This window comes from Clarias gariepinus, chromosome 10, assembly GCF_024256425.1.
Source record: "Clarias gariepinus isolate MV-2021 ecotype Netherlands chromosome 10, CGAR_prim_01v2, whole genome shotgun sequence".
NCBI lineage: Eukaryota > Metazoa > Chordata > Actinopteri > Siluriformes > Clariidae > Clarias > Clarias gariepinus.
This window is the reverse complement of record NC_071109.1, coordinates 16,726,629-16,748,530: the sequence shown is the minus strand read 5'-3', so window position 1 is coordinate 16,748,530 and position 21,902 is coordinate 16,726,629. Positions and strand designations below refer to the sequence as shown.

Here is a 21,902-nt window from a genome sequence, read left to right as displayed (position 1 = left end):
CACCTTCCTGACCAGGCTAATGTGGCTGACCTCTGTCCTCAGACTGTGTGCACATCCCCACCATTGTAACTTTACCCTGTCCCTTTGCTTCCAGAGTGTGAAGGCACAGTGACTGTTTCTCAACAAGTCTGGCTACATCATAAGTGGCTTCTTGCTCCCGAAAGAGTTGCATCAGAGATTACATAGTGTCTTCTAGATCCAGTGTCACCCCACTCATTATGCCAGGATTTGGGACTAAACCCTAATCTCCTTATCTTTCTATCTTGGTCAATTGGCAGCATGTTATTTCAATACATCATGTTTAATTCGAAAAAGAAAATATAAACCCAAGTCAAAATCCTTGTCTTGTCTTGTGTTAAATCCTTGTTATTTCATTCTTATTTGCAAATCAAATGTAAACTTTAATCCTTGAAAAAGAATGTTGTATGTAATAATGCGTAATTGTACCAAAATGTCCAGGGATATAGCTAGCTCATGTTATGTATAAACTGTTTTTTTTTTCAAAAACCCTTTTTTTCCATAACCCCTAGCAATCTTTCTAAACTTTACTTTGTATATATTATAATACTTGTGAAATGTACTGAATGTTATACAAGAAAAACTTGACAATCATGCTTTATTCTTGTCAAATTCATTTAAAAAGGAATGAGATAAACATATCCCCTTTGCGCATCACACAGACAATAAACCTTCAAAACCAAGCACTCTTGATGGCTTGATGGACCTCTATTGATAATGAAACTAAACTCTCTCTTTAAATTTCTCACTCATCAGTTAAATAGTATTTATTGGTTTCAGTTCAAAAAAAGGGTCAATGATTGTCAACACAAAATCTATTTTAGCACCAGTACAATAAAACTGTACTTTTGCTTGTTAAAACACTGTTTGGAGTGAAGGAGAACACAACATCCGTTAGGGTAAAGGGCTCATTAATTTTACATTTCAAATAAAGCACCAACCATACAAAGCAACTTTCATATATCATTTGTCTGATACACAAAAAGTCAAATATATTAATGACTATTAAATTAAACACAAACAGTCAAACCATGTAAATAAAACACACCATGCACCACAATGCTCGCTGGAACCAGATACACAGGGGAAAACAACGTAAGTAAGAGAGGTCTCCTCTCATGACCTTGAACTGAGCAAGGTGCTGGACAACATCCAGAACAAAGTCCCTAGAAAAATCTCCAAAAAAAAAAACTTCCAAACAGAAAAATATTCCACAGGTTTGCTTTTTCATCTTGTTTACACAAGGGTCTTCATACCTTGATATCCAACAATCTCTTTAGGGTTTGTAAACATAAAATGAAACTTCTCACTTATGGATAAGTCTATACCTTGTCTCAAAAATCAGAATAAATTGTTTTTTATAAATATGAAAGAACAATCCTTTGCCTGCTACAATGCAAAGAAACCAAACAAAATAAACGCAGCTAGTTGAGGTGTTGTAAGCAGAGCTGTGGTGCCAATGTAAGCCGAAGTACAGTGAGGTAAAGGAAGGCAGGGCTGATCGACATATGCTCTGGGTTAGGGGTCCTCTGGGAGAGAGTGCGCAAAACAGAGCAAGAGAGAGACTCTCATAGGTTTACAGAGGAACCATCTGTCCCAAAGTCCTTCCTGCCACAATAAGCTGGCCATAAACCTTCGAGTTCACCAAGGTAAAACAAAAAGAAAAATGCCTTGGGCATCCTTTCAAAACTATTCACAGAACTTCAGGAATAAACAAACATTAAAACATATCAATGATAAATTACAACCAAACTGGGTTCACCCTGATGTCAATATATACATATATATTTACATATACTTATAGGTTTATACATATAAAAAGATTTGAGAGAAGTTACTGGACAGTGAAAAATACCTACAGGTTAGGAACAGAAATTTACTTTGTCTGCTTTGCTAGAGTCCTCCCTTCTCCTGCAAGTGATTCCAAGGCAAGTCAATCTAACAAGTCTTCTTTAAGGGAAGGCAGTCTGGGAGAAGATTTGTTCTAAGAGAATTTTATGTGTTTTTAATGAGCCATTTTGGCAGATAGTGTACATACAAAGTGCTGGTTTTCGTAGCAGTGCATCTCTACCAGTAAATAAGAAGGCGCAAATGCCTGTTGATGGCTACTCCCTCATCCCAGGACATCGCTACCGGTTGCAGAGGCTTATGACCTCTGACCTCTCATCATCGTTGTCATCATCTTGTAGCAGCTGGATGGATGAGCCAAAAAGTCCCTGTAGCTCTGGTACACAGCGCACCAGCTCGACGGTTTCGTCATCCTCCTCCTCATCGACGGGTCGCAACTCATCTGGGGCAATGCACGTCTGGCTAACGCTCACCTGCCTCCAAAGCTCAGCCCTTGTGAGAGACACCACCTCAAATTGAGGGTATCTTGCATGGAAGATGCGAGCTGAGACCTTTAGGCGCTTCAATACATCCATCAGCAGAAACCAGTTGCAAAAGCTGTAAGCACAGAAAAACACACTTTATATAAAAGGGTATCATGCATGTGTAACAGTTTTTGTATTTTTTTATAATCAGGTGCTTTGGGAACTTACCCCTGTGTCAATGATACTTGAACATGGTAGCAAGGTAATAAAGGTTCAGAAGAGAACTCAAACAAAAGGCAGTCCGTGTCCTTTTCCTTTCCCTGCTCTCTCCATTCTTCCTTGTCTTCGTCTTCAGGTTGAGCCAGTAGGAAGTCCCAGCAGGCCTCCTGATCTGTCTCTAAAAAGTATTCAGAAATAAACAGAATGACTCCCCCTATTGGACATAAAAAGTGTTCCAGACAGGCAAATTCATTTTAATCTTGATCGCATTGTATGTACGTTAGAAATTAGTCTAATCTGAGCTTTTACCTAAAGAAAGGTATATTCTGAATAATGCATTTTTTTTAATGTCTCCTACCGAATACAGAGCTGCTGTAAAAATCCCACTGCAGACTTGGATCCTGGTCAGGGCGACCTTCTAGATCAGTGAAGTATTCTGAGGAAAGGAGATGTGTATTAAATATACACATTAATATAAAAAATGTTTTAAGTGACCAGACCATTAGACAAACCATTAAACACCATAAAATTATTTTAAATACTATAAAATTAAAAGTTAAATAAAATAAAATAGACTAAACTAAAGACATACAAATGTTGTACTGTGACAGGCTGCAAAGTGTCTAAAGAAACAATTAAAAAAATTGGTTGTTTATTTAACAACCACAGCAGCAATCTCATTTCCCCTCTCGTCTGTTCCAACCACTCAGCATTCAGCATCACCAGTATACTAATCACAGACCCGATCATCTGTCATCATCCGCACCTTTTTCTAGCTGGGCCATGCCATACCTTATTTATTTATTTTTTTTAAGCTTGAAATGATTCATAGGTCAAAGTGTGGATTAAAAAAAGATAATAATAATAATAATAATAATAATACATTCTTCTGAATCTAGTCAGGTACAGACTGAAAATGAGAATCAAAAACGTCCAAGTCCTTTACAAGGCCTGAAGAGCTTTTCCTCAGGACTAAATAAAAATTACAAGAAAGTCTGGCTCATTTGAAACCAAATATGCAGAAATGAGGGGTGGCTCAGGACTTTTGCACAGTACTGTAGATAACATTAAGATTGCTATGGATGGTCCTACCTTTGAGGAAGGTCTTCATGCTGGGACTTTGGGCCAATTTAACAGCTGTTTGGCCAGAGTAGGTGGCCAGCGTTGGGTCTGCACCATGATTTAACAGCATCCACACTGCTGCCAGGCTATCTGCAGCAACTGCGTCATGAATGGGGCTGTAAGGGTTCAGAACATCAGCAAGATTAACACGAGCCACTACATATACAAAACTTTGAACCTATACTTTGAATTCAGACAAGATGTGTAGCATAAGCACCGTATCAATGGTCAGGTCGTTCACACTGGGCATGTTTCAGCTGGGTTTCTGTATAAGCTACTGTCAGGGCATAAGTCAAGCTCAAACTACCCTGATTTGTGGATGCAGCGACAGAATCCCTTAATAATGGTTTGATCTCTATTAATTAATTTCCTAGCTTGTTTCCCCATAGTGATCTGCTCGAAGTAACTACCATACTGATTACCTGAAAGTTGTACGTGCAGGAAGTTGACATACTTCCAACTCCACATTAAGTGTGCAATGATGTAATTGTCATAATTTAATAATAAGGGCTTGCCACATCACATCACAAGATGCTGCACACAATTATATGGCGTAAATGTGCCTTGAGGAGACATCAAAAGTAGACCTGAAAAGTACCTGCACAAGTAGGTCTATAAAATTAAAAAGGGTATATTTCATCTGCTCACCGTGTTCCATCTTGTGCGCTACAATTGACATCAGCACCGTGCTTCAGCAGCACCTGCACAATGTGTGTCCAACCACGAGCACACGCCTCATGCAGTGCAGTGTAGCCAGCATTGTCCCGGCGGTTCACCTCTCTTACATCTTTCTCTAAGCAGTATAGCACCACTTCCTTGATGCAAAAAGGGGAGAACACATACCAGCTTAAGCAAAAAATCTCCAAGCATATTACACTCAGTTATTTCACAATATAACCTTTTGCCTATACACACGGTGTGGTTACCTAAGTGATCCAGAAGTATCCTTTGAGTACTTGTGTACTAATTAGCTTTACAACTTAATAATATCCATGAAAGTAAGAAGACCTATGTAGACACTGTGAAATAGTCACCTCAATGTATCATTTGGTTTTATATAGAGAAAAAGATCAGAACAGATCAGGATCCCTCCAATTACTATTTTTATATATATCTTTTCTTTGCCAAGTATACAATAATGCCCATTTGATGCCTATACAAAAGGCCTTTTTTTAAACTAATTAACTAATACCATCCGATATACTAAAACAGTCAGAAGTTTAGTAATGTGGCTACACGCTTAATTGACAAAAAAAAAATCAGGATCTCGATTCACACACACATGATCTTATTTATGAATAGTAGCGATTTACTTCCATGTATTTTAGACTGAATTCTGAAAACGCTGCATTCATGTGTTCACTTATTTACTTGACAACAATCCTAAATTGCTATACCAATCACTCTTATTTGGTCACGCTCACACAATGAAAAACACTTTTAAGTCACCAATCAGACCAGAGATTAGCAAAAGATTCAGTCATAAAACAAATTTACGGTGGTCACTCGCATGAAATGTAACAAGGAGGCAAACCTAAGCAGACTAGGGGTTTATATGGTGGAGCTGGAACAGTATGGCATTATTTTTGTGTAAAAACCCTGTGCTTACATTGTAAACTGTTCAGTTCAAGAAACCTAGCCTGCATCTATGCTTTTGGTTAGGGCTGGGTGATATGGTAAACAAAAAAAAAAAAAAAAATTTCAATTGTTAATTTAATAATTAAAATAATCTGTTAAGACTATTTTTTTAATAAACAGCAGGTAAAAAAGGCACTCAAAGTTAGAGAGAAAACTCTTAAATAAAAATAAATAAGGACAAGGGACGTTTATCAGGATAGGGGAAATACATTTACACTTAGGCATTTAGCAGACGCTCTTATCCAGAGCGACTTACATTTTTATCTCATTACACATCTGAGCAGTTGAGGGTTAAGGGCCTTGCTCAAGGGCCCAACAGTGGCAACTTGGTGGTTGTGGGGTTTGAACCTGGGATCTTCTGAACTGTAGTCCAATGCCTTAACCACTGAGCTACCCCTGGATAGCTCATACACACTTTCACGTAGGCACACGAAATGGTTTTGATATAATTCTCCTAGTGACCTTATACGATTGTCACCAAACCTGGCCGATGTGATCTAAAATAATTGAGAACGCAGAATTGCGAGAGTATTTTTGATATCTCAAACGTGTCAGCCGTGATAATGTCCTAAACTTGAACTTGAACCTAAATTATTAATAACTTTCTGTGTGGCATTATATTTAGTGACACGTTCAGTAACATCAGGATCAGTGACATCACATTAAATAACATCATAGTGTGATGCTTATGTTCCAGCATCTGCGGCCTATTGAACACACGTGCACCACAAATGTTAACACTCACACACACACAAACACATATCATACAGACACACACAAACACACACATGCATACACACACATTACAAATGTTAACACTCACGCACACACAGACACATCTCTCACAACGCACAACTCACACGTTTTACAAACCACACACATACTAACACACAAATAACTAAGGGTAACACAGACTTATGCACCACACACAAACATGCACAAACACATTTACTCGTCACACACACACACACACACACACACTCAAAAATATTTAGGGCTCAAACTGACATTAGCCCTGTATAGTGTGTGATGTGTAAAACTTGTGTGGTGCAACCAGGTGGCGATGGCGAGAACACACAGATTGTATATATACTATATTTTACCTTATGCTTATAAAAATTATAAGGGTGTAAACTAATGCATTCCATGATGAAGTACTGTATTTGTCCAAAAACAAAGGTTCTATTTATTAGTCATTTTCATTTATTACTACTTACATCCTATTGATCTTCAATAGCTTCATTCATGGTCTTAATTTTTTGTTTTATTTAGAATTTTTTGTTACAGTAGAGGTGAAAGGCCTCTGTAGACATCACATTTTGTTTGTTTGTTTATTTTACTTGAGTGCAATAAATGATTTGGTTGAAAAAATGAAAATCATGTAAAAATCAAGTTCGTGATGCACATTTTAGTAAGGATTGTGGTGCCCTGTGCCTTGTGGTGATACTAAATAACTCCACCAGGTCTCACCTCCCTTTTGTTGTGAAAGATTAGTATTAAATGGGGTTTTGCTAAAAAGCCACTCTGATTAGCTACTTTCCTGAACTTATTTTGCTGATTAACGAGCAGTGCAGGGTATGATTACTCTATATTATAGTTCATGTATAACTTATGAATGTAGTGTTATGGACAACTGGCTTGTATAGACGCCGTTTAATAAGGTCTGAATAAAGCTAAACTGTGGAACTCCCCATCCAGACATGGTTGTTGGCACTCTGGGCTAACTTTCTATCTTGTAACTACTGCCAACCTCAGGCTTTTGCTCAATGCAATAAAGTTTAATCGATTTTTTGATATTCGCTTCTTGCCTCGGTTTGAACCAATCAAATAAGAAAATGACCTATGTAATGTGAAAACCTAACATCACTGTGTTATTAAAGAGGGCAGAGAAGCATACAGAAAGTCTTATTTTATTAAAATACTTGCATTCTTACACAAGAAGCGTAGTTAGCGATGTGCAGCCCATCAGCAATGCGAAAATAAAAGCCAGTCAGGTGACCTAAATATAAGTTGCTAAATTATTTATAAGCAGAATTTTTTCTAGGTTAGTTTATTTGGTTGGTTTATATTATACATACGTAATTGAAAACTGTTATTTGTGTGAATTAGAAAACAAAAATGTCTATTGTGAGTCACTGTTATATTATAAGAGGTGCCGAAAAATACAGTTTTGAATAAAGGGCTTGGCCTCTGCAAATCAGCACTACTCTGTAGTACTCACAGAAACAATACATACTGGCCCTTATTACAGTTGTGAAACCTCCCATGTAGAATACACAAGGTGCTACTGAAAGGGCATGGCCTCTACAAACCAGCACTACTCTGCAGTACACGCATGGAAATTACCAACTTAAAGTCTTGTTTTTCTAGTGGAAACACTGTAGTGTCATTTAACAATATGGTTAGTGTCTATTGTTATGCCGACTATAAACAAGTATTAATAACCACCACATCTGTCACAGCCAAAACTTATTCAAGTCTTTTAAACCTGAATGAACTGAAAGGAGCGTGGGCGATAGAACGATAATGACATATACTGGGATAGTATATCAGTAACGACAAAAAAATGTTTGATAGGTTGGCTGGTTAAAAGCATAGCATTGGAAGACCACTGGTTTATCTCAATTCGGGGGCCACATCATTCGAAGGATGCATTTGAAGGCTGATTATGTGTCATGGCATTACGACTAAGACAGTCACATTTTGAAAGCTCCTTCAAATGCTCTTTCCTCTGAAAACGTAGGATACAATGGTGTATGCTTCACGGCCCAATCTACCCCAAGGTTCTTTACAGTCTAGGGGAAAAATGAGGGATGATGCAGGACCAGATGATAAAAATAAATACTTTTAAAAATAAAATATATAAATACAATTAAACATTTTTTAAATTATATAAACAATACTAGGAGATTTATGTGAAATCCACTCTCTGAGAAACATGTTTTTTTTAAATGTGGTTAAATGTTATACAACATTAACCAATTCACTTATTCACATACCATTGTATTTACTGAGATAAAGAGTTTATAATTGTAATATTAATTGCATTTTATTCATTTTGGTTCAATATACCAGTTGATTTTACATGCTTTCTTTATTTAATGAATGAGTTCATTCCATTGTCCTTATATATTTTTATTTTTATTCATTCTCTCTCCATCCTTGAGTGTTGATTAAGGTGTAATTAAACCGTTTTTATCTGCTGCTGTTTATAAAACATTGTCTTGAAATAACTCATTAAATCAATATTGATCAATATCACATGATCGATAATTATTGATATCAATCGGTGTGAAAAATTATGATAAATACTGTATTTTTGCCATATCACCCAGCCCTAAGTAAAACCATTTTACTAAAGGTATTGGGACATATATACACTACGGCATACCAAATCAATCTCCTGATCACTTGGCCCCTTCTTACTTGGCCGTTCTTCTACACTCACACATTCCCCATATGAAACATTTCCATTCCATTTGTTTCCATTCCCTGGAGAACAAAGGACCAAACCTGGGGGAACACAGCCTTCTTTATTGCTGCCCCCACCCCTGGAACTCTCAATGGACACTCAACCTAAAGCATATCCTTTTAAAGCTGTTTTTTATGCAATATTATGCTCGGCCTGCAATGCAACATGCACAGTACCAGTCAAAAGTGTGAAGGTACCTTTTAATGTTTTTGTTTAGTTATTTATTTTTTACATTCTAGAGCAATGCTGGATATTTGAAAACTATGAAATAACACATATGGCATTAAGTAATTTAGAAACAACAAAAACAGTGATATTTTAAGACAGAAGGTCAGCTGCTCTAGAATAGTTCTTGCAAGAACAGTACTGTCAAGTGCAATGGCAAAACCCATCAAAAAACTGGCTCTCGTGAAGACCCTCCCAGGAAAGCAATTCCAAAACGGACATCCACTGCAGAGAAGTTCAGTTAGAGTAACAAGCCTCAAAAATCACCAATTAACAGCATCTCAGATAAGAGTGGTTATAAAGCCTTTACAAGAGCATAAGAAGCACAAACATCTCAGCAGACACAACTGTTCAAAGAAGATAATTGGATATTTTGAACGCATTCAGCATTGTTTTACAATGGAGAAAGAAATAAAACTCAGGAAATACCGAATTAGAAGGTGTGTCCAAACCTATGACTGATAGCATATCCACCATATCCTTGTAATATTTTCAAATACCAGTAAATATAGTACACTCAGTCCTTTTTTTTATAATTGAGGTTTATATTCTGATCTACCATTTGGTATGATAGTTTCTAATTAATGCCCATTCTGTGTTGATTATTATTATTATTATTATTTTTAGAATTAATGTTCTTCACTAATTCTAATAACTTTACCCATACATCCCTGTAAAGATATGCTAAATACAAGACAAGTAAATCAATTCAGCAGGTTGTACTTCTGGTATAGGCAACTCAGAAATGGTAATAGCAGAAAAAAAAATTAAGATCACAGATGAGTTCATGAAAATCAAGACTAGGATCTTACAGGTTTTCTCTGTTCCTGAAAGGTTTGTTATGGATGAATATAGGAAAAGTACAATACCTGATATCCCAGCCTAGCAGCTCTTTGTAGCAAAGTCTCCCCTGCATTTTTGTTCACAATCAAGCGGCGAACCTCTGGGGGTACAGGACGGCTTGGTGTAGGTTCAAGGACCCCCCCCTTTCCAGGCCCTTTCTTCTTAGGAACAGGAGATGATGATTCCTTTAGGGCAGAGAGAGGATTGGAAGGTTTTTTGGCCATAGGGCTGTCTTCATCTGTGGAGAGGGATGAGGAGCGCTTCCCTGCAAGGCCCCGTTTGATCTTGAGCTGAAATAAAGATATTAGGTAAGGAAAAAGTTTTGAGAAGACATTATATTAAAAGAATGGCAGATGACCAGCTACTAAGAAAGAGCAACTTTTTTGTAGGAATTTCATGTGTCAGCAGAGGGCACTGAAAGACCAAGTAACACAAAGACATAACCACACAAGCATCTTCCCCTATTAAAGACATTTGTTATACATCAGACATTTATGAACAGTAAATAGTTAATAAGCCAACCTTTTTCTGTTCCTCTGTATCACACAAGTGCTTGCTTTTGAACTTTCGTTTTCCTGGAGGTTTGTCGTTAAATTCCGGTGTGGATGGACTTTCTTGATGTCGCATGGTCCCTGAGCGGGTAGTTAGAGACTTCTTGGGGCTGAGGTCAGAATTGGGATCTTCATATGGCAAAGTGCCACTAAGAGGAGGGTCCATATCTGTAAAAACAAATACTGCACTATGAGTCGGCCTTCTTATTTATTTTTAATACTGGACATGTTTAATGTATAGGTGTCTGTTTTAATGCCTGGCTATCGCCGACTAATTTAATCATGTGCCACCACATTAAAAAAATTATCTACAATTGTCACTGGAAAACCACTGGGCAATTTAAACAAGCCATGCAGTACATTCTGCAGTACATAAGTTTTAATGGGATTTTTGTGTATAAAACTTTGTTTAAATACCTTAGTAAGACAGAATGTACGCACAGACCTTGGACAGTACATAAGGAACAAATGATTTCAAGGTCTTGTACAGCTTTCATCTTGTTTTTAAACTGTAGTATAGTTCAATTTGAGTTTTCATGATGTAGTAGAGCTCTTTAACACGCTGGTCCAAAAATCTCCCTTACGTTTTCATTCAGGTTAAAATCTGGTGATTATGAATGATAGAGCATATGGTTTATATAATTTTACTACTCATCAAAAAATTCTGAGAAACTCTGTGCCCTGTGGATGTGGCACTGTAGGACATGGATGTCTGCATAGGATATAGATGTCTGCCATCTGTATATTTATATACTGTATGTACTTGCTACTTAAAAGTCTTTGGTAAGGCAAACGTAAGGGTAAGGCAATGAAGGAGCCAAATTGCACATACATTGTTAAATCTATAACCGCTCACCTTCAGTGATCAATATATTTTATTTAGCTCAAAACACATAGTTATTAAGAGTAACTACAAGGAAGGTATATTTGTAGCAATGTCAACTGAGCATACATTTATAAATACAGCTTCTGCAACTACATTTTATATATAAATACAAATGTACTCATATACAGTACACTCATGTTATTAGAAATACACTACACTGAAACTGTGTGAAGACTTAAGGTTATTTAGTGAGCAAAGGGAGGCCCTCCTTTGCTCACTAAATAACCTTAAGTCTTCATATCATGGATTCCACAAGATGTTGGAAACATTCGTTTAAGATTCTTGTCAATGTTAGTTTAGTTGCATGCTGAAAATCTCCTGGTCTACCATATCCACCCTCCATCAGTATGAACTAGTGACACAAGGCAGGTTGGGTCCATGGATCCATGCCATTTGCACCAAATTCTGACACTATTATCTGTGTGCATCAGTAGAAATTGGGATTCATTAGACTGTCTATATTTTTTCAATCTTAAACTGTCCAGTTTTGGTAAACCTATGGCCACGGCAGCTTTCTATTCTCCGACTGACAGAAGTAAAAGCCCATGTGGTCTTCTGCTATTTAATGTGGTCTTCTGTTTCAATGTTTGATGCATTTTGCATTGTGAGAAGATTTTCTGTTTAACAAAATTGTTGATGTTGTTGTAGCTACTGCAGCTCTTCTGTCAGCTAGAATCAGTCTGACCATTATTTGTTAATATCTAGAATCAACATGGTAAAGAACTGTACATTTTATTTATTGCATCATTCTGAAAAAAAAATCCCAGAACATCATCAATTATAAAAAAAATACTGAAAGAAGCCTTCTGAAAGCTTTTGTGAACATTACCCAAAACTGCTGGCCCTTATCATCATCATTTTTGCACTGCACAGCTACCACATGATTGGTTGATCAATTAATTGCTTGAACGTGTAGCTGAGTTCAGTAGGGACGGGAATTAGTGATGCGCGGGTCAGGTATTTTTCCAACCCACAGGTCCGGCTTTTATGAAATTATTCGGCCCACCCCAGCATGCTCCGCTCCACTGTATCTATTTTTACAACCCGCCCTGCCCCGTGACTATTAAATAGACATACTAGGCATTGTAATTCAAATGAAAACAGCCTTTATTTCAGCCTGAAAGTGCTTGGAAACATCGCCCTGTAAACTGGCAACAACATATGATTATGAATATGAACGAGATATAACAAGATAATGATACACATTTTAAACATTTACAAAGCAGCGTTTGTAATCTAAGCTAAACTATTTTTTATTTTAGATTTGTATAGGGCAGGCCTACAGTTTACAGCCTACGCTAAATAACCACTGAATTTTTTTTTTCATTTATCACACGAAAATGTTCATTTAGCGTTTTTACGTTCACTGTGCAAAAAAAAGATTTAGATTTAGCAGCCTGACCTTTTTTCTTTCTTGATGTAAATTCCTGACCTCAATTTCTCCCGCACCTCGTCTTCCATCTTCACTTTTATTTCTTTGTTTTTGTTGTGTCAATTTGACTTTTTTTTGTGTAAAGTGACAATTTCTTTACCCGGCCCAACCTCTAGGATTACAGTGGAAATAGAGGACAGCGATATTTCCACTGTATGTTTCCACTCTGTGTGTTAAGGCTTTGGGTTAATGACCCTTGCAGCTGCCACTGTTGGGCCCTTGAGCAAGGCCCTTAACTCTGTCTGTTCTGGGACACCATATCATGGCTAACCCTGCACTCTGACCCCCAGCTTCTCAACCCATGTAAAGAAAGGAATTGTATATGTGACAATTAAAGGCTTCTTCTTAGCAAAGCAACATTTTACCACCTCACATGAAAACATAAATGTAAAAAAATATAAAAAATGACAATAGATCACTGAATTTTTCCTCATCTCTAATGCTCAATGAGTGTACAGTATTTTATTTTATATGGGGGTAAAGGGGATCACAAACCCCCAAAATAAAAGAAAACATGTAAAGGCAGAGATTAAAAAAATAAAACCCTCTGCCAACTTCCATCAGCATGACCACAACAGTCAGAATGCTGGGGCCTACAGGTTTTAGCAAATGGCCTTAAATAATAAAGAACAGTATTTTTTGGAGTTTTACCAATATGTTAAAGGTATATCTGATATGAAATAATGAGGTTTTACAGTCACTGACTAGCAGCTTTGTGTAAAGACTTGTAAAGTCTAAAACAAAAAATCTAATGAAAACCAAGGTGTAACTGAAACACACATACATACATATATACTGTAAATACACATGCACATATGCATATATATATATATATATATATATATATATATATATATATATATATATAAATATAAATATATATATATTAGTATATATATATATATATATACACACACACACACACAGTATATATCTCTCTCCTCTCTCTCTCTTTCACTTAGAGTGCACATTTATATTTGTATTAATTTTTTCTAACTATCTAGGATCGTAGACCAGGGCTCCTATACTGTAGACTGATTTTTTTTTTTTAACAGCCCTACTTTAGAAGAAGCAGACTCAAAAGTTTAAAAGAATTACAGTGTACAGCTATAAAAGAGAAAAGATAAACAACAGTAAAGGCTGTTCATCAAGGGATGTTCATTATGAGCATACTGGAGTGATATTAAATTGAAGTCCAGTTCTGCCACAGAAAAGTTTTTGATTACTGCAGAAGAACAAGTCTACAGTATTCAAGTGATATTATTCACTGAAATAAGGGTGTGCCTTGGGCATGTACTGTTTGGGGAATTGCACACCTTTAGGGTCCATGTGAATTGTCCACAGTAACAGAAATTGAGTCATAAGTAGAAAAAACTTCAAACAGAAGTAGAGCATTGGAATGAATTAGGCAAGGAAAGCCACAGCAGTAGAAGTGTGTCAGGATCTGGTATCCATTGGGGAATCTAGCTGGTCTGACTCTGCCAGGATCATTAAATGTGAAAGCCAGAAAGCAACACTGGCATTAGGGCGACCTGGGACAAAGTGTCCCGTCACTCCACAATCAAATGGAATGATTACCAGGAATAAACGTCACCAAAACTCTTGTTCACAAACCCCTACTAATCTGCATCTTTACCTAACAGAGATTTTAAAGAACAGGTAATTAACCTGTTCTTAAAGGGTGAGTCTCTGAGTATATGCCATTCTGTAGCATGTAGAAAACGCTCTGGGCATGCAGTAGTATAATTATTTGTAGATTAAAAAAAAAAAAAAAAAAAAAACCTGCACCTTCTGACTGAAGCAGACATGACTGATCATAACAGACCCTAAGTTCAGTCGGTTCATCCAGTGCAGTGTGAAAAGAATAGCAATTTTAGACTGCATTAATTTCATCAGAATTTCTGGTTCTGTTAAAGACTCAAATAAAATCATGGTTGTTTTCCTGATCCAGACATTTTAATTGGCATGACATGCTTGTGCACTAGGAGATTGGAACAATTGGAGTGTTGATGACAACATACAATCAAACTATTACTAAGTAATTTTGTCACATTTATGAAACACCATTATAGCAATTTCACAGAAAATTATTGAAATAACCTAATAATTGAATATTATGCCTTACAAGATAAACTGGCATATATTATGTCACAGGAAAATCCAGTAAGACACTTCACCTCAATATCTGTGTTTATAGTGTAGCTGTCTGTTTAGTTGATTTCGAATAAAAACAGAAAAATCATTGTAACCAGTTAATCTCTGTTTCAATCCTTGGGCATCACAGTTACTACATAACTTCTGTTATTACTGCTGATTTTAATCTCCTTTAGGATTGTCTGAGGAGAATTCATGGTTTTGTCAATGTGTATGCTTAAGCCCTGAATCAGCAAAACAACCCAACATCATCACACTACCGCCACCATGTTTGAATGTTGGTATGTACGTTCCATGTTTTTTTAGTTCATAGAACATTTTCCAATGGCTTGCAAATCAAGTTTTTTTGGGCAAACACAGGTTGAATATTTTGCTTACCTTCTATTTTCTCTTGCATGGATATTAGTTTCTTTCTAATTATGAAATCACAAATTCTGTCTTTACATAGGCGAGTGAGCCCTGCAGTTCTTTGGCTGTTCCTGGGTTTCCTGGATGAGTGGGTATTTGTTGAAGCAGCCCCTTATGTCTTTTCTTCATTTGGAGATAACTGCTCCTACTGTGGTCTGCTTATGTGGTAACTTCCCATTATTTGGAAGGTTCTATTTAAGAAGTCATGTTTTGACTTAATTTGTTGGCTAAGTAAATGCTGTTGTTGTTATATCTGAAATACTTCATTTTGACCAATGCAAAAAAAAACAGATCAGGAAGCGGTCAAGTACTTTTTATCCATGCCACTGTCCTTCTAGCTGCCCTTTTGCCAAAGTAAAAATTTAGCAGGTAAGCAGAAATAGGTTTTTGCTTAGCATCCAGAGTCTAATGTCCTTTACACATTACTGCTAATGTCCATCACCCATGCTTTGCTGAAAACATACTGTGGTATTATCAGTTATAGTATTTCACCTGCCACACCAAAGCCTGATTACTGCCAGACCTGTTGAATCAAGAAATAACTTATATAGAGCCTGTCTGACAAAGTGAAGCACGCCTAAATATCTAAAAAAAAATCAACACGATCTATAGAAATTCAAAAATAGATGAGGAACGAATAAGTCACATGCATTAGTATAGAAAGGTTTATGGTGCAATTTCTAAGGCTTTGGGACTCCAGCAAACCACAGGGAGAACCATTACCCACAAATGAAGAAAACTTGGAACCTGATGAACCTTTCCAGGAGTGGACGGCCTAACAAAACGACTGCAAGAGAGTGTAAGAACTGCAGGCCTCAACATAAGCCTTGATCAAAGTCAGTGTTTATGGTTTAACAATAAAAGAAACTGGGCAAAAATGGCATCCATGGGAGAGTTCCAAGGCGAAAGCCACTGCTTACCAATACAAACACAAAGGCTTGTCTCGAATTTGCCAATAAATATCTTGATTATCAACAAGACTTTTGGGTAAATGTTCTTTGGACTAATGAAACAAATACTTAACTTTTTGGAAGGTGTGTGTCCCATTGCATTTGGTGTAAAACTAATAGCATTTCATAAAAAGAACATATTAGCAGTCAATTATGGCGTTGGTAGTGTGAGTCTAGGTCTCTGTGTTCAAGAACTGGATGAATTGCCATAATTAAGGAAAGCATGAATTCGGCTCTCTATCAGAAAATCCTGCAGAAGAATGTCCGGCCATCAGTTTGTGTCTTTTCCATCACGTGGACATACAGATGCTTTTGCCTCACTTACTATCGGGAAAAATATGGATGCACTATGGAAAGCGGGCAAGCCAAACGATGGTTCGGCTGTGAAACCTTGGGTCGTGCCATTTATGTGGCGGTTATTTTGCCATGTAACACCTATCCAAAACTTGTTGCAGACCAAGTACAACGATTCATGGAAACAGTGTTCCCTGATGGCACTGGCCTCTTTCACACTTCAAAAACTTTTCAGTACTGGTTTATGGAACAAAAAGTTCAAGGTGATGACTTCGCATCCACATTCCCCAGATTTCAATTTGATCAAGCATCTGTAGAATGTGCTGGACAAATAGGTTTGATTAACAGAGGCCACACCTCATAACTCACAGGATTTAAATGATAAGTCTTGCAACGTCCTACCTACAAATAAACAAATACTGGGCCAAAATAACATGAGATCATACTTTCTCAAAGGATAGGAAATATTTAAAAATATATGTTATAAATGGGAGATACAGATAGTAACCTTGTTATGCTAGTACATGCACAACCAATATATGCAGTAGTTTATAAGCTTGGTTCTCACAGGTACAGTGCATCTCAGTGCAGTCAGTGTTCTCAAAAAAAAGAGTAGAACTGTTACTTGTACAATGTGTAATGTGTTTCCATACTTTGGATATTTTTTTTCTATTTAACATGCACTGTCATTCACATCAAAAGCCTTAAAGTTTAAATTAAGTGAAATTGCTTGCCATTGTGTGACATTTGTTGGCAACTAGTTTTTATTATGGACTAAAGGGAACCCACTATGCCCTTATGCAGAGTTTGCGTGCTACCATTAACTGCAAATGGTGTGTGCAGTAAATCGCTGATGCTCCACACACTGCTCCAATATTTCGTCAGGTATATCAGTATGAGTAAAAGGTGATCACACTGCCTACTGTTACATTTGATGACACTGCCTACTGTTACACGGCATGGGATGCCTTTTCAGCCAGTGGCCAGTATAGCGTAGTGTCATTGAATGTAACAGCGGACAGCGTCATCATCACATTTTACGTATACTGTTACATTCGAGGACACTGCCTATTGTTACTACAGTATATGTTTGGCAGGCCAAACTGAATTTCCGTTTATATATATACACACACAGTAAGGTCAATAAGTATTTAATCACCCTGTTATTTTGCAAGTTCTCTTACTTAGAAATCATGAAGGGGTCTACAATTTTTAGCATAGGTGCATTTCCACTGTGAGAGACAGAATCTAAAAAGAAAAAGCCGGAAATCACATTGTATGATTTTTAAACAATTTATTTGTAAATTACTGTGTCAAATAAGTATTTGATCACTTGCTTATCAGCCAGATTTCTGACCCTCAAAGACCTGTTATTTTGCTTTTAAATATTCCAGCTAAACTCTGCTCATGATTCTAAATTAGTAGCACCTGTTTGAGGTCGTTAGCTGTCATAAAGACACCTGTGCACCAACAATCAGCCAAAGTCTAAGTAGATACATGGGGTATCAATGATGCTAAGAATGGTGAAGAATCCACCATTCCACAGTCCAGAACTACACAGGAGGAGCTGGTCAATGCCGTGAAGAGAGCTGGGACCATAGTTTCCAAGGCTACTATCAGTAATACACTAAGAGGTCATGGTTTAAAATCTTGCATTGCACAGAAGATTCCTCTGTTTAAGTCAGGGCCCGTCGAAAGTTTGCCAGGGACCATCTGGATAAACCAGAGGAGTCATGGGAGAAAGTCCTGTGTTCAGATAAGACCAGAGTAGAACTTTTTGGTCATAACTCCATTCGCCGTGTTTGGAGGAAGAAGAATGATGAGTATCATCCCAATAATACCACACCTACAGTGAAGCATGGGGCTGGAAGCATCATGCTCTGGGGGTGTTTTTCTGCACAGGGGACAGGACAACTGCATTAAGGAGAGGATGAACAGGGCTATGTACTGTATTGTGACATATTGGGCAAAAACCTCTTTCCCTCAGTCAGAGCATTAAAGATGGGTCGTGGCTGGGTCTTCCAACATGACAATGACCCAAAGCACACAGCCAGGAAAACCAAGGAGTGGCTCTGTAAGAAGCATATGGACTATTTAAAAGCAAAATAACTGGTCTTTAAGGGTCAGAAATCTGAGATTTCTAAGTAAGAGAACTAACAAAATCACAGGATGATCAAATACTTATTGACCTCACTGTATATGGGTCAATGACGTGACGCCCCCTTTTTCTGTCCGGGTTAATTTTATTTTGCAGAAAAAACAAAAAAATACATAAAAATTTCTCATCTACTTGTTATACCTTCTTTACCTACTAAACCACTCTAACTTCTCCAAATTTTTAAGTTTTTCATCATTTTTCTGCTATCCTAAGTGCCAAAACACCATATGGGGCGACCGTCCGGCCTTGCCTTTAGTTAGGACAACTGGTTTAAAAACACTTTAAATCAACTTAAATATATCCCTTTTCCTAGTTGGCATAATTTTAAACATGTTTTACATCCATTGACAAAACTATAAAGCATTTGCTCATATATTTCTATCATGATATACAAACGAATGTTGTCCGAATTATGTTGATTCTATCCATTTCATCCGGGGCGACCATCAACAAACCACAATTTTGGGACCTTTATTTCAAAAAAACATCTCAAGGATGGAATAGTGCATCAGCCAGACACAAGTGAAGACCCCCTGGAAACAACTGTATAGTAAATCAGTCTCTCTCATATAGTAAGAAAAAGCTGTTTTTTAACGGCTGTGATGTCGTAGTCACTTTTGGTTATCATGTGGGGCGACCCCAAAACTGTGAATTATAATTTTTTTCCACAAATTTATATTTTGATGATAAATTTGATAGTGCTTTGTCACTAGAAGAAGCTTGTTTGGTTTCTGAGGCTAACTGTTAGCCTGTTATACTGCCTGAGGCTAACTGTTATACTTGAGTAAACTTGAAAACATCATATGGGGCGACCGAGTATCATGTGGGGCGACCACTGCTGAGTGTTTTAAATGATAGATATATGTCCTATATTTGTAGTTTTCATATTATATACATCAATTATATACATAGAGTTAATTGTTTAAGTATAATTATTTGTATATTTTATCTTTTTTTTTTATAAATTCAGCCATTTTCCATTCCTTTTATAGGAATAAACATTTATTTTAACTGGATAATGAAGGAGACTCTGATATTATAGAATAAACTTGTGAAATAATGGTTTTCATAAAATGAAAGGGCACTAAGTTTATCTTTCTTCATCAGTTTATCTACTTACTGATATGAGTTCAACTAGTCTTAATAATACATAAAAATGTGAATTCTGAGATATATTACGGTCGCCCCAGATGACTTTTTTATGGCTTTGTTTTATTAACTTAAGTGTAAAAACACTAAAATGACATTTTTTTTTACTTTTCTTTATAAAGTCATGTGTACACTACATTCCAAATGTTTAGAAAATGGCCAAACATATCCATATTTTTAGTATTTTAAAATTGGCCTATTAAAAAGTCTTACCCGTCAATGACCCATATACCAATTACCTGGTAATTAATAACCTAAACTAGTTATTCAGACTGTAATAGTTACCAGTCCTAGCTTCTGCTCACAGATGCTGGTTGTGTACTCAATAATATCTCATTTTAGGTGTTCTGCAATTATGTATATTTTGACCATAAGAAACATTGACAATTTCAACATGATGGAGCCTGAATTATACGACAAGGCAGGCAGTCAGCCTAACCTTTTTTCATGTTATAGGCTACATTACTAAAAATAATAGCAGCACCTTCCCAAGTGTGACGGATACCATACAATCAGGTTGGCCCTCAAACGTGTTCCAATTGTCTATAAGCCCATTGTGTTTTCAGTGCACCATTTGGGCATTCAATATTTCAGTAACCTGCTGCAAGCTACCACTACTCATTTCATACTATGTATAAAATACTGCCTTCACTAATTTATACACAATCTTATATGATTAGCACCCAACTATGAATAATTAACCTGAACATTAACCTTAAGATCATTAGATTCCCTGCAATTTCTGCCACCCTGATTCCTGCCATAAAGCTACCCATAATTGCTGGTGTCCTAAAGTTCTAGAAACTTTCACATGGCATAGAACAGAATTACTTATAACCAGAGCACTTTCAATTGGCATCTTGGAGATAGAGATGAATTGCAATGAAATTATGTGCCTGTGGGTGAGCCTTTGCTTTCTAGCTAATAAGTTAATAACCAATAAGTTGTTATACATTTGTTCTTTACTAAGGGGTCTGTGTTAGTTAGAGTCTCTTTATCTCTGCCCAGTCCACATTATTAATAGTTTTCTATAACAACTGGATGTGCACTTCTCATGCAATTACTACTAATGATGGACAATTAGCTAAATAGGGTTAGGATCGCTTGTACTTTTACTTTTTACTTCACTTTTATTTTTATTTCTCCTTTTTCATTTTTTTTAAACAAAAGTAGCAGCAAATAAACAATTGTAAGAAAACTTTAGTAACCAATAAATAATATTTAAAAATTGCAGAAATTAATAGAGGTTTTTCACCTCTAGTAATGTCTGCGATTTTTTAATATTATTCTTAAATAAAAAAACAATATTTCAACAAACTGATTTAAAAGAACAGAAACTACTGAGGAAGGCACATCCCATGTGATTGTTTATATACTCAAGATCATAGGTGTTCAATAAAAAAAAAATAAATAAAAAAAAAAACTTACCTGCTTCTTCATTCTCTCCATTTTCAAACTTCTCCTTATTCTCCCTGTTGGCTTCCTTTTCCTTATCTGTAATATACTCCCCATTCTGGTACTTGCGGTTTCTGCATCGCTTTCTCTTTTTTGCAGAGGCCAGGTCTCCTCCCTTTGCGACCTGCACGGGTCTTGTATTGTCTGTGTCTCCGCTTTCAGGCAGAGGATTAAGACGAGGTCTGCCCCGAGGTCGTCTGAGTGGGAAAACAGGATTTGGCAAAAGTGGTGAAGAAAATGATTCTGGGGGAGGAGGAGGGGGAGGAGGAGGAAGAGGAGGAGGAGGAGTAGGAGGAGAAGCAAAGCTCCAGTCTCGCAGCAAGGCATCGTCAGTGCGTCGGCGACCTCTCTTTGGCCTTGGGGAAGACACCTGCTGTAAGTTAGTTTCCTTACTGGGCTGATCATTTTTGGTGATGGGGGCAGGTTCCACCTGAACACTTCTCACTGAGCTCTTTTCAAAATCTAGAAAAGTCACCAAGGAAAAACATTTAATAAGTCTACTATTATCTGTAAATGTTAAGATTACTGCAAAACAGCCAAACAGTTTTACTGTCCCAAAACCAGACTTGTGAATACCTTTACAAATTTTTGGCCATTGTTTCAGCCTTCTTGCATT

At 36.9% G+C, this 21,902-nt stretch overlaps 1 protein-coding gene across 4 annotated transcripts in view; it reads right to left on the bottom strand.

Moving 5' to 3' along the window:
• Positions 1–624: 624 nt before the first annotated feature.
• The window catches only part of bcorl1 (BCL6 corepressor-like 1), a 39,623-nt gene continuing 18,345 nt past the window's right edge, over positions 625–21,902 (bottom strand). For all 4 annotated transcript variants that reach the window (XM_053505275.1, XM_053505273.1, XM_053505274.1 and 1 more), the window contains exons 5-12: positions 21,260–21,748; positions 10,372–10,568; positions 9,876–10,139; positions 4,320–4,486; positions 3,642–3,787; positions 2,908–2,985; positions 2,559–2,727; positions 625–2,463 (exon numbers count right to left, since the gene is read on the bottom strand). In XM_053505275.1, coding sequence (XP_053361250.1) covers positions 2,148–2,463; positions 2,559–2,727; positions 2,908–2,985; positions 3,642–3,787; positions 4,320–4,486; positions 9,876–10,139; positions 10,372–10,568; positions 21,260–21,748 — 1,826 coding nt within the window. In that variant the 3' untranslated portion in view covers positions 625–2,147. The remainder of the gene's footprint in view (positions 2,464–2,558; positions 2,728–2,907; positions 2,986–3,641; positions 3,788–4,319; positions 4,487–9,875; positions 10,140–10,371; positions 10,569–21,259; positions 21,749–21,902) is intronic.